This window comes from Rhinatrema bivittatum, chromosome 2 (genome assembly GCF_901001135.1).
Source record: "Rhinatrema bivittatum chromosome 2, aRhiBiv1.1, whole genome shotgun sequence".
Classification (NCBI taxonomy): domain Eukaryota; kingdom Metazoa; phylum Chordata; class Amphibia; order Gymnophiona; family Rhinatrematidae; genus Rhinatrema; species Rhinatrema bivittatum.
In genome coordinates, this window is record NC_042616.1 from 119587070 (window position 1) to 119599585 (window position 12516).

A 12516-nucleotide genomic window follows, 5' to 3' on the forward strand; every position below is an offset into this window, starting at 1 on the left:
GAGGTAAAAAGGGAGCACTGGTCGGGTTGAGCAGCAATGGTTGGGTTAGGCCCCAATCCGGTGCAGGGGTCCAGACATGTGGAGACCCTCTGGGGCGCCATCTTGCGCGTGGGGATCGTCTGCACCATCTACCCTTCTTGACTGGCGGTATGCGCGGGGCAGGCCGGATGGCCGATACGCCCAACTTGTGCACATCCAATATAGACACGCACACCGCGCGCATAACTACACCCACAGCCGCACTTACAGCTACAATCGTGCATTCTGTTCACGCGCATAACTACGTGCACATTGAAGCACATTACCTGTGCGCCTAGACATAGAGGCAATGACACCGGCGTCTTAAGAAGCCCAGAAGGCACTCTCTTTGCCAGCCTGCCACATCAGAGCCGCACACCCTGAACTGGAGTCCTGCCTGTATCGTCATTGCGAAGAAGCCCAGGGGGGACCAAAGCCTAGTCCCTCACTGTCGGAGGATGGGTCCGGAACTACTACATACGATAGCACCCCAGATCTATGTGCAACTCCTAAATGGCATCTCCACAAGAGGGCACCTCAGGGGCCCCTACTCCGACTCCTCCTGGGGTTAACATGGACCCAGGGACCTTCTCCTAAGGGTCACTCCTGGGGGAGTGACCCTTAGGTGTCACCGCAGGAGAGCGGGGCTCGATCTTCTTTAAGGTAAAAAATTTTTCTTCTTTGCTGTAATTCTTAACACTATTCTAGTGCGTGGGATAGTGTCTGCATCTGCTAGGAGATAGAGAGATACTGAAGAGCTGAGCTCACTGTAGGGGTATATCTAGGGTGATGCCAGCTTTGAAATGTATTTATTTAGATTTATATTCTGCTTTTCCACTTTTTTCAGCGCTTCAAAGTGGATTACATTCAGGTACTGTACGTTATTTCCCTATCCCCAGAGGGCTTACAATCTAAGTTTGTACCTGAGGCAATGGAGGATAAAGTGACTTGCCCAAGGTCCCAAGGAGTTGAACCCTGGTCTCCTGGTTCGTTGTCCACTGCTCTAACCACTAGGCTACTCCTCCACTCCATCTGATTCAGTCTCTAACTGCTAGCAGAAGAGCATATAACCCACTGGTCCTGAGTCCTTCTGGCTAAACTCTACGAAATTTCCATACGAGGGTATTAACTTAAACACGTAGTGTGCACAAAACTCCTTGCTACATTGGCAGTAGAGTTTGTGCATAAATAAAATGTGCGCACAACTGACGGTTAAGTATAGGCCCCGTAATGTGCAAGTCCAGTGGTACCTCATTTCGAGTATTTTGTACAATTCTGGCAACTGCACCTTCAAAGTGATATAAACCAAATACAGCCAGTCCAGATGGTAACTACTAAATGGTCAATGGTCATCAGAAAGCATATATGGACAGACACATGAAGCAGGACTCTTTCAATGGAAAGGAAAAGAGGATGAAAAGAGAAAATCAGGAGTAGTCTAAGAAAATATTTCTTTATAGAGAGGGTTGATAACATTCTGATGGCGTTATTTTGACGTTTCCATATGGCCTAAATTCTCTTAAAATGGCATGAAAAGTGCTTGCTGTTGCTTTTGATTCCCACATGATCTCCTGAATGTAGACCACAGACTTCCATGAGGATGAGCAAGAAGGGCTCACAGACATGCCTTGCACTTTTGAAAATCTCTTTAATCTCTTTTAAACTCATTAAATAAATAAATGAATGAAACAACATCCCTGTGGAAATGGGGACAGCATTTGAGTTCAAGAAAACAAGGGATAAGCACAGAGGAACTCCAAGGATAAGGAAGGAACTGGTCTGACCCAGTATGGCATTTTCTTATGTTCTTAAGATAACCAAGAAGTGTGAATGGGCAGACTGGATGGGCCATATGATCTTTATCTGCCATCATATTTTATGTTTCTAGAACAATGACTTTGTTTTTCAATTGTGCTTTTGGGGGGCAATTTTCCTGTATAATTGCAAATTTCGTGGGTACTTTTACCTGTACTTTGTACACATTTTCAGGGAAAATATAAGCATGTTTTTCCATTGAAAATTGTTCTGGGAAAAAGGAGTTGAACAAATTGATGCCTGCTCTCTCTGAGGTTACTTTTCCCATACAAAATACTTACTTTTAAAATGCAAAACTATGCATATTATTACCCAACCTGACCCGGATCCCAAGAATGTCTCTGCACAATATAGGTAAAAGTATACATGCTGGGCATACTTTTAGTCACATAGATTAAGACAATTTTCGAAAGGCCCTTTTATCGAGGTAAGTGGCTTTTAAAAATGCTTTGTTTAAGCATAAAAGAATAAGAGTGGACAAGTGAAAAAAATTGGGATTTGAAGCTTCGTTGGTCACAATGGCAAAGTTTTGAGACCTGTTGCCTGGTGCAAATAGGTCCTGGAAAGTGTTCCTTTTGAGGAAAAAATGGTTTCCTACGCAACCTGCTGTGAACCTCCAAGATGTGGAGGGTTGTTCAGAGATGGGGGTGGATAGTGTTGAAAGCACAGAATGATGGTCTTTCATAATGGCTGCCTTGGCTTTATCTCAGAAGAGATTTTCAAAAGTGCAAGGCATGTCTGTGAGCCCTTCTTGCTCATCCTCATGGAAGTCTGTGGTCTACATTCAGGAGATCATGTGGGAATCAAAAGCAACAGCAAACACTTTTCATGCCATTTTAAGAGAATTTAGGCCATATGGACTAGATGCATTTCACACTCCTGTTTCCAGTGGGCAAAGGAAAGCTTCCGGTTTCTCTTGCGAGAGATACTTGTGAATTCCTGGGCCTCTTTCAGGACTGTGCAACTATTTCATCATGTACAGTAGATCTGGTAGTAAGCTATGCAGGATTGAATCACAGCATTCTAAAAAGGTTTCTTTCCAAATGAGGTTCAGAGTCTGAAACTCATGTATGGTGAAAATGAGGCATGGATTAGTGTCTAAGCCCTCTGACAGGTATTCAGAAACAAAGACTTCTCAATACAACGATTCAAAGATCATAGGTTCAATGGTAGCCTGAGAATGCATGGACCCTGAGTAAAAGATCTGTGGCATAAAACAAAACTCTTTGGACTTCAGGTCTTAGATAGAATGAGAGACAGGAGAGGCTTCCGTTTTGAATCAGACTGACTGACTAATTCAGAGCAGATGGTACTGGACTTGTGTTGGCACTGAAGGAGAGGCAACAAAAGGAAGATTTCCATCTCAAGGTAAGCCAGGATGCCTAACACTGGGACCTCAATACAACTGTTTCAGGTGAATACTCAGGCTATCCTCCAGTCCAAATTCACCTTAAAGAGCGACAGCATTGGGATTGGCCTTATATGGGAATAGACATCTTCCTTGGCTCTCTGAAGGTCACTGTCAAAGTTCCCAGACTAGACTTCTGGGGAACAATGTAGCACTGTCTATGCCTGGGAGGAAGAGCCCTCCTCCAAACATGGCTACTTCAGATTGATACAGATGCATGGCTCTGTGAGCACTAACAGCAAAAGGCAACATCTTTGGATAAACATTGGTACAGCCTGAGTTGTGGCCTCGTCCCAAATAGCTGCAGTAAACTGTGCAAGGGTCAGTAATGGATATCTGTTTGCACTTGGGATAGATGCTGGCCTGCTTTGTGAAATTATGAGAAGAATTAATAAGGTGAAATAAAATGAAGGGATTTACCTCTTGATAGAAGACAGTCCAAAAAGTTTAAAAATATAGCTGTATTGCCTGGCAATGGACACATCAGCAAGCAGGAACACCGAAAAAAATAAAGCTCAAAAAATATTTAAAAAAAAAAAAAAAAAAAGAGACAAAAATTGGTTGGGGTGTGTGAGGAAGACGGCAGAAAATCAGGGAAGATGATAGTTTTCATCAGAAGCTGTGTGTAGTCACCTCATGGCACAATGTATAAGCTGATCTTGGTAAACTAAAAGCAACTAAGGAGAGAGTCACAGAGCAGCAGTAACATATGAACAAGTTGGGACAGTATCTACCTGCAAGAAAAATGTCATAAAAATATATGCATACAAAGCACTTTATCAGATATTATGATTAGATTCGGTGCTCTTAAAAGTTAGGACTATTGTTTGCAAATTTGACAGCTAACCAGCATCTTTTTACCAGAGTGAGTCAGTCTTCCTTCCGTTTTGGTTGCTTGAGGGTATGTGCCTTAGATCAAGGCTGAGTGTGCATAAGAAACCAATGTACACAGAGTTTGTGTTTTATTAGGTTTGTCTATTAAGGTTGAAGAACGGGATGTGGATAAAGGGAAGAGAGGGAAGGAGTGGAGAGAAAAATTAAACACATTTTGCTTTGTCTAAATAAACTGGATTTTTGTGATATACATTCTGAAATGTTCTATTAGTCTTATGCTCTTGTACACCATTTTGAACTGCTTAATAAACAAGTTTAAAAATAATACATAGACCTGCTCTTTTTTGTTTTTTGAATTTACATCATCATATGAGCAAGGGGGGCTTGGCTTCTTTTCCATAGTTTAGTTAAGATTCAATGCTAAAAAGTGTAGACACATGCATTTGGGGGAGGGGGGCAGCGAAATTCAAAGGAGATGTATGAGATTGGGGAGGGGGTGAGAGATTGATGTATATGGACCAGGATAGAGACCACAGATTGATAAGTGTCTGATGATCTGAAGATAGCAAAACAGTGCTACAAGGTTGTGACTAGGACCAGAGGGATGCTAGACTGCATAGAGAAAGGCATATCCAGCAGGAAAAAGGAGGAGATAATGCCCTGTACAGGTCACTGGTGAGGCCTCACCTGAAGTATTGTGCAGTTCTGGAGGCCGTATCGCAAAAAAGATATGATAGAAGCGGTCCAGAAAAAGGCAACCAAAATGGTGTGTGGTCTGCACGAAAAGCCATGAGTTGAAACTGAAGGACCTAAATAGGTATACCCTAGAGAAGAGGAGAAAAAGGGGGAGATATCATACAGATTTAAATACCTGAAAGGTATTAAAACCATACAAGAAAAAAATCTTTTCTAATGGAAAGAAAACTGCTCAAGGCAAGTAGACACAGGAAAAACATGAAGAAATACTTTTTCATGGAAAGTGTGGTGGATGCCTGGAATGACCTCCTGACAGAGGTGGTGAATTCAAAATTAGTTATGGAATTTCAAAGGTATGGGATAAACACAGCAGATCTCTAATGGCAAGAGGAAGGAAATGAAGTACTGAAGTAACCTGTGGTAACATTTTTACATGGGATTAACTTGCAGTGGGTGTAACCTGCACGGCCTCATCAATTATAATCTTAAAAAGGACGACAAGGGGGTAACCTGTATGGAGCAGCAGTTACAACCCCAAACACCTTGCTGGGCAAGCTGGATGGGCTTTTTTAGTCTTTATCTGCCATTAAGGTTATTCCTATATAAATATAGAGAGCACCAGATTTTTGCTTAGTACTGAGTAAAAGTTTATCACACTGTAACGTGATTATTCACAAATTATAAATTTCATACCAAACGTTCCCTCATCATTTTGTGCGCTTAATTTTCCTACTTTTACCTGAGCATAATTATCAAGTTCAGTGTAAGAACACATCTGTAAGGTAAGATTTATAATGAAAGTGTTCTCTCTCAATCATCATTTTTACAGAGATAAAAATATAAATGAACATACTTTAACTTCTCAACTATACATTTTCCATTATGGGAAAAGACCCTCTAATGCTGGTAATGTAATAGGAAAACAAAATAAGTAAGAAAAGGTGCAAGAAATGAAAGCTAACCTGTACAGTCTGGATTTGTGGAGACTGAATAACAGATGGCTGAGTTGGCTGGATCACTCCCTGGACCTGTACAGTTTGACCAGAAGGTAATTGCACTACAGTCATAGCTGGAGATCCTACTCCTGCCGTGGTCCCAGCTACCGAAACCTGCAATTAAGATAACAAAATCAATAAAAAATATAGAAATCCTAACATAATAGATGCACATTTCAGAAATGTTAGCTACACAGAAAAACAGATATACCAGTAAACCTCATTATCGGCTCGATACTGTAAGGCCGCGGTAGAAACAGTGCGGCAGTGTCAGGCGCACCCTTCCTCCCCGCACGCACAGTTCTCTTGACCTAGCGCCTGATACTCTCTTCTAATTGCATGCAAATGCATGCCGCGGCTGTGAAGCGTTAGGGAAGGGTTATGCCCGTGCAACCCATTTTACTGTATAGGCGCTTAATACAGCGCCTATACAGTAGCCTGGATGCGCTGGTACCTGTCATTTCAAATGTCATTTCAAATGACATTTGAAATGACAGGCACCAGGAAGTGTAAAAAACAAAATTTTTAAATACCTGTCGGAGGGCTGCGTGGGTCCAGGCGGCCGGCGGGATCCGGGGGGCGGGTGGTCGCGTGTTAAATCTAGGCCGCGGGCAGGTGGGCGCCTGTTCCAGGCAGCGGGGGCAGGTGGACACGCGTTAGTTTCAGACGGCCGGCGGTGGGAGCCGGGGGGCGGGTGGTCGCGTGTTAAATCTAGGCCGGGTCGCACAGATGCGCATTCATCCAGGCGGAGGAGCCGGCGGCGAAAAGCCGCCGGCTCCTCCGCCTGGATGAATGAATGCGCGCCTGTGCGACCCCTGCGATTCGGTGCTCAAGGCAGTCACATGCCGTGACGTCGGGCGTCATGACGTCACGCCTTGAGCGCCGAATCGCAGGGGTCGCACAGACGCGCATTCATTCACTGCCGGTGGGGGCTGCCTCTGGCAGCCCCCACCGGCAGTGGATGAATGCGCGTCTGTGCGGACCCTGGATGAATGCGCGTCTGTGCGACCCGGCCTAGATTTAACACGCGACCACCCGCCCCCCGGCTCCCGCCGCCTGAAACTAATGCGCATCCACCCGCCCCCGCCGCCTGGAACAGGCACCCACCCGCGGCCTAGATTTAACACGTGACCACCCGCCCCCCGGATCCCGCCGCCCGCCGGGACCCACACGGCCCTCCGACAGGTATTTAAAAATTTTTATTTTTTTTTCTGACAGGTTTTGTGTCCCCCACAGCATTACATTTTCTCGATCATCTCTGTATCGCTTTTTTTTTTATTGTGTTTTATTGTTTTTGAGTATCTTAAGCGGTGTCGATGGATTTGTTACTAGACTCACAGTCCTAACACCTACTAGGGGGAGGCGGTAAACTAACACATTAAGGCCGCGGCAAAACAGCGGGTTACTAAGGAGATAATATCAGCGCCCGTTACAGTATCGGAGGGGAATAGCTAATTCCTTCATTATACAGCTAATTCGTTCATTTACACATCATATACATGCTGCATGCGGAAAGGGTTATGTGTCTATTTTACGAAGCGCTAAGGACGCGTGAAACTGGAGACTGTATCGCTGGATCGCCTTACTCGTCTGTATTGTGCGCTCCCAGCACGTTACAGACGGGAAATCTTTAACCGCACGTTACTGAATCGACCTGTAAGTTATTAATTCATCAGTACAAATGCATCACACTCCTAAATTATTTTTATTTCTTCTTTTTTTTTCTATTTAAATATTTATTGAAGATCATAAGCAACATGTGACAATTTTCATAAATCATAATACAATGATATATTTACAACTGGAATAACATCGGTTGCAAGTAGCAAACAATAGAATCATGTATCAGAATCACAACATAGACCTTCACGTTTTCATAAATTTTACCCTCCCACCGATATGATACCTATAAATATGCATTGAGTCAGAAGGTGATCATCACATATATTAGGTACATGCCCTGTGCCTTGCCTGTGGCCTACTTATATCTTGAATAAAATATTTTCATTACTTCTAAGCTTGTAACAGGAGTATGATTATGGCGATTGGTTACAAGTCTCATATGGTTGCCAAATGTGTTTAAAGGAGGGTCATCGTTCCCTTTTGAAAGGCTGTAATTTTCCCTAAGCGGTAAATCAAGGATACTTGTCCATGAAAATCTTAACTGTAGAATACCTGGGGGTCCTCTAATTTTTAGCTAGCACATACTATGCAGCCGTGAATATGAATTTAATTAGTTTCTTATGATTTTTATCTTCCAGTTCCCCAAGATTATTTGAGAGAGCTTGGACTGGTGTGAATGTAGTGTAAGTGTGAAGTATGCCATTAATTCACTGAAAAACTTGTGTCCAGAAAGCTTGGACCCTGGTACACTCCCACCACAAGTGGATGAAACAATCTGTGCTACAGCATCCTTTCCAACATTTATCTGATATTACCGGAAAAATCTTATGTAACCTTTCTGGAGTGTAATACCATCTAAATAGCAGTTTGTATCCGTTTTCTATAAGAGGTTGAAATTAGTCCCTTCCCCATTTTTCGCTATAGTTCTTTCCAACCTTCATCCGAAATCTCTACCCCTAGATCTTGCTCCCAGGGGGTTTCGTTGGAGGATCAGTATTCATAAAAGCATATAATTTTGAGATCGCTTTTATCATGTTATCTGCACCTCTACATAGGTTCTCAAAAAAAGATACCCAGATCCTGCACAATCCGGATATCAGACAAGAAATGTTTTAATTGCAAAAATTGAAAAAGCTCTTTACAAATTTCGATTGTAAAGTAGTAAAGTCTAACATTCCAGTTATGCTCCATACATGTTCTACCCTTGTGATACCCTTAGACTTCCAGTTTTGAAATGCGGAGAGCGGTAACATGGGGGAGGGGGGAATAAGGTATTATGAAAAAGAGCTGTACACCTATAATAATTCCTCTCCCCGTCAGCCTAGTTCTCCATTGATCCCATATACGTAGTGTAGTTGCTAGAGTATCAGGAATTGCATGTATAGTACACCATAACCTTTTCGGTTGCCAAATTAATGCCTGTAATGGCATCACTCCTAACCTTGCCTGCTCTAAAAGTACCCACGGTTTGGGATTATGTGTTCTGTGCCAGTCTATAATAGTCTAGGTGTGATGCTACACTATACCAAATCAGGTTAGGTACTCCCAATCCTCCTGAGTTTTGGTTAAATATAATACTCTTCTTGCTACTCTGGGGGTCTTCCCTTGCCAAATAATGTTAAGACGACGCCTTTGCCATCGCACTATAAATTTAGTGGGAACCATAGTAGCTATTATTTGCAGTAAATAGCCAATTCGGGGAGAATGTTCATCTTCACTACCGCTATTCTGCCTAACCAGAATATATGGTATCTGCTTCATTCCTCCATTTCTTTATAAATCCTACCAATAAGTGTGGGGTAATTCAGTGTAAAAAGGTCTTGTGAGTTCCCTATACATATCCCCAAGTATTTGATCTTTTCAGGGGCCCATTTGAAGGGAAAGGCCATTCGCAGATGCTATACCTGGTTCAACGGAACTGTGATAGTCACTATCTCTGATTTATCCCAGTTTATTCTGAAGCCTGAAACCTCGCTAAACCTAGAGATTTCAGATATAGTTGCAGGGAAAGATTTCTCTGGATCTGTTTACAGTAAAAAGAATGTCATCCGCAAAAAGGGATAATTTAGTCGTGAAATCCCTTACTTCTATCCCCCTTACCCAGGAGTTGCCACAAATCAGAATGGCAAATGGCTCTAAAAATAAAGCAAAGAGTAGAGGGGACAACGGGCTTACCTGTCTAGGTCCCACGTGCTACACTAAAGGCATTAGAATAACCCCCATTTACCTTGATGCAAATCATACAATTTGCGAATCCATTTAATAAAAAAATGTGCCACATTTCATCTTATCCAATAGATGGAATAAAAAGGGCCAGTGGACTAAATCGAACACTTTTTTTTGCATCTACTGTCAAAAGCAGAAAGGGGACATTGCCACATCAAGCCCACCATATAGTCTACTGTTTTCTGAACATTATCTGATGCCATTCTCCCAGATATGAACCCCAATTGATCCGGATGAATAATTTGACCAATAATGCCTTTTAATCTATCCGATAAATTTTTGCTAATAATTGTAAATCTATATTTATGAGGGAAATTGGACAATAAGATCCACAGCAAGAGGGGTCTTCTCCTGGCTTAGCTAGAATGGTAATTCCTGCCTGGTTGGAGGATGAGGAGATGGCACCCTCTTCTCTAAGAGAATTAAGCATTCTTGCCAAGATTGGTGAAAGCAATGTAGAGAATGTCTGATAAAATTTAGCTGTGAATCCATCTAAACCGGGTGATTTTCCCTGCTTTAGTTGCTTTATTGCTAATTGGACTTTTAGTGGGGTGATTTCCTTGTCTAGTAAGGCTGTTTGTGTATTTGATAGCTCTGGCAGAGGAAGGTTGCTAAGATATCACTCTTTGTCTGCCTCTTTGATACAAGTATCTGCACTATATAATAAGGAATAAAATTGGAGGAACCGCTGATGAATGTCTTAATTAGTAGTTAGTATCATCCCAGCCTCATCTTTAATTTTAATTACATGGTTTTGGGACAGTATCGCTTTTAATTTGGAAGCCAGTAATTTTCCCGCTTTGTTTCCCCCCTCAAAAAATTTCTGTGCGTGATATCTAGACAGAATCTAAAGCAGCTAGTTGTTCTCTACAGGCTTCTAGGTGCTTCCAATTTTGTATAGAAGGGTTCTTTTTGTGTTGTAACTCAAGATTGTTAATGGTTCCCAATAGATCCTTCCTATCTCTTTCCTTTGACTTTTTAACATGGGCGGCTTTAGCAATCAATTTTCCCTGGATTACTACCTTCAAGGCTTCCCATAGCACAACCGGTGTGACTTCCCCTGTATCACTGAATGATATATATTCCTGAATGTCTCCCTGGAGACATTGCATAAATTGTCTTCCAACAAGCTGTCGTTACGTTTCCAATAGAGTTGCCCGCTATCAAAATTTTTAAATTCCAGTGAAATCCACACTGGGGCATGTTCTGACCACGTGATTGGCTCTATGGAAACTTGTATTACCCATTCACTATTCCTTTCCTACCAATAGCAAATCAATTTGAAAATATGATTGATGTGGGCAAGGAAAAAAACTGTCATTTCTAGATTTGTCAGTCTAGTTTTGACATAAAAGTTTTAAAACATTTGCGATCTTTCCCTTGAATCATGCTTTGGCCCGTGGAGTTATCTAGCTTCGGATTTGGTGTTAGATTAAAATCCTCCCCCCCCCCCTTTATAATGTGCCCTTCCATGGTAGTAGACAGCACCTCCCCCAATGCATGCAAAAAGTGTCCTTGTTGTGTGTTAGAGGCATAGAGACTCACAATTGTATATTTAATTCCTCCCACAGAGATCATTAGGACTACATATCTCCCACTGGAATCTTTCACACATTGAATCATCTCAAAAGGAAAGTCTTTACAGATAAGTATGCCTACTCCCGAGTATTTTGCCCTTTTAGTGCTTGGTGCCCAGAATGGAACCCAGAACATGGCACTCCGCATTAAATGTTCGTGTCGACTTTATAAAAACATGACTCTTGTACTAAAGTGATGGCAATCTGTAGCTGCTGAAGCTCCAGAAACAGTTGCTTGCGCTTTCTATGGGAATTAAGCCTTTTCACATTTAATGACATTACTTTGACTTCAGCCATTTCCTAGTGCATATAGAATCTAAATCTGCAATATGTACTCCATCCAATGCTAAGCTAAACCATAAACAGTGTTCATAATATACTCCTACAAGTTTCCCCTTGCATAGACCTCCCAAAAGAATCACCTTCACGTTTATATTAACCTCAATTCCAGAGAAACCCCTAACCATATCTCCCTCTAAATCACCTATCTCCCCTCCCTTATATATCTTTCATCCCCCCTACAATCTCTCCCCTTACCCTGCTTATGCAACCTTTCCCTTTAGGCTGCCCCTATCCAACCATAGAAGGACTAGATATCAAGGCCCCCGGGCCTCCCCCCGGCAAACCCATTTCACGGGATTACTTCTAGAGCTTCATTTGACTTTGACTCAATCTGTAAAACAACACTACGTTTCTCAAACTAATCAGATATTCATATATATCTGCAAAACATCATCAAATCAAGAATAATAAAGAGAAAGAAGCTCAAACAGATATTGTCCCACCGATTCATGTATTGTCCTTTGAAGCGTTGGAGCTTTCTGAGTTCCTCTTAAGTTTTCTGCTGCCTCGTTCGACTCGCTGCCATCTAGATGTGTCAGGCTTCCGATGGGTCGTTGTTGATGTGTTTTTACCCAACTCTGGGTCAGTATAGCCAGCTTCAAGTAATGCAGTAATGTAGCATCCACTACATTCCTGACTCTATATGTCATACCTTTAAGCACAAAGGAAAGCCCGAAGGGGTGCATCCAGCGATATAGATTACTGTCCGTCTTAATAGGCCAGTTACTACACGCAATTCATGCCTCTTACAGAGAGTGGTGGTTGATAGATCCTCGAAGATTGTGATATCAAGGTCTTGCCACTTCACTGGAGTAAGCTGTCTCGCCAGTGTATATATATGTTCCCTATCCTTAAATTTATGGAAACACACAATCACATCTTTGGGTTTATCCACCAACTTCTGGCCAAACAGTCTATGCGCTCGCTCTATTTTCACCATTTTTTGATTTTGATTCTCTGTTGTTTCTAAGATCGGCCTGAT

General features: G+C 42.2%; 1 protein-coding gene across 8 annotated transcripts in view; it reads right to left on the minus strand.

Annotated features, from left to right (window-relative positions):
• The window catches only part of CREM (cAMP responsive element modulator), a 284166-nt gene that overhangs the window by 183490 nt on the left and 88160 nt on the right, over positions 1-12516 (minus strand). For 6 of the 8 annotated variants that reach the window (XM_029588562.1, XM_029588564.1, XM_029588565.1 and 3 more), the window contains one exon: positions 5734-5880. In XM_029588562.1, coding sequence (XP_029444422.1) covers positions 5734-5880 — 147 coding nt within the window. Of the gene's footprint in view, positions 1-5733; positions 5881-12516 lie in introns of those variants that run through there. The other 2 variants (XM_029588569.1, XM_029588567.1) reach the window with 1 other exon arrangement.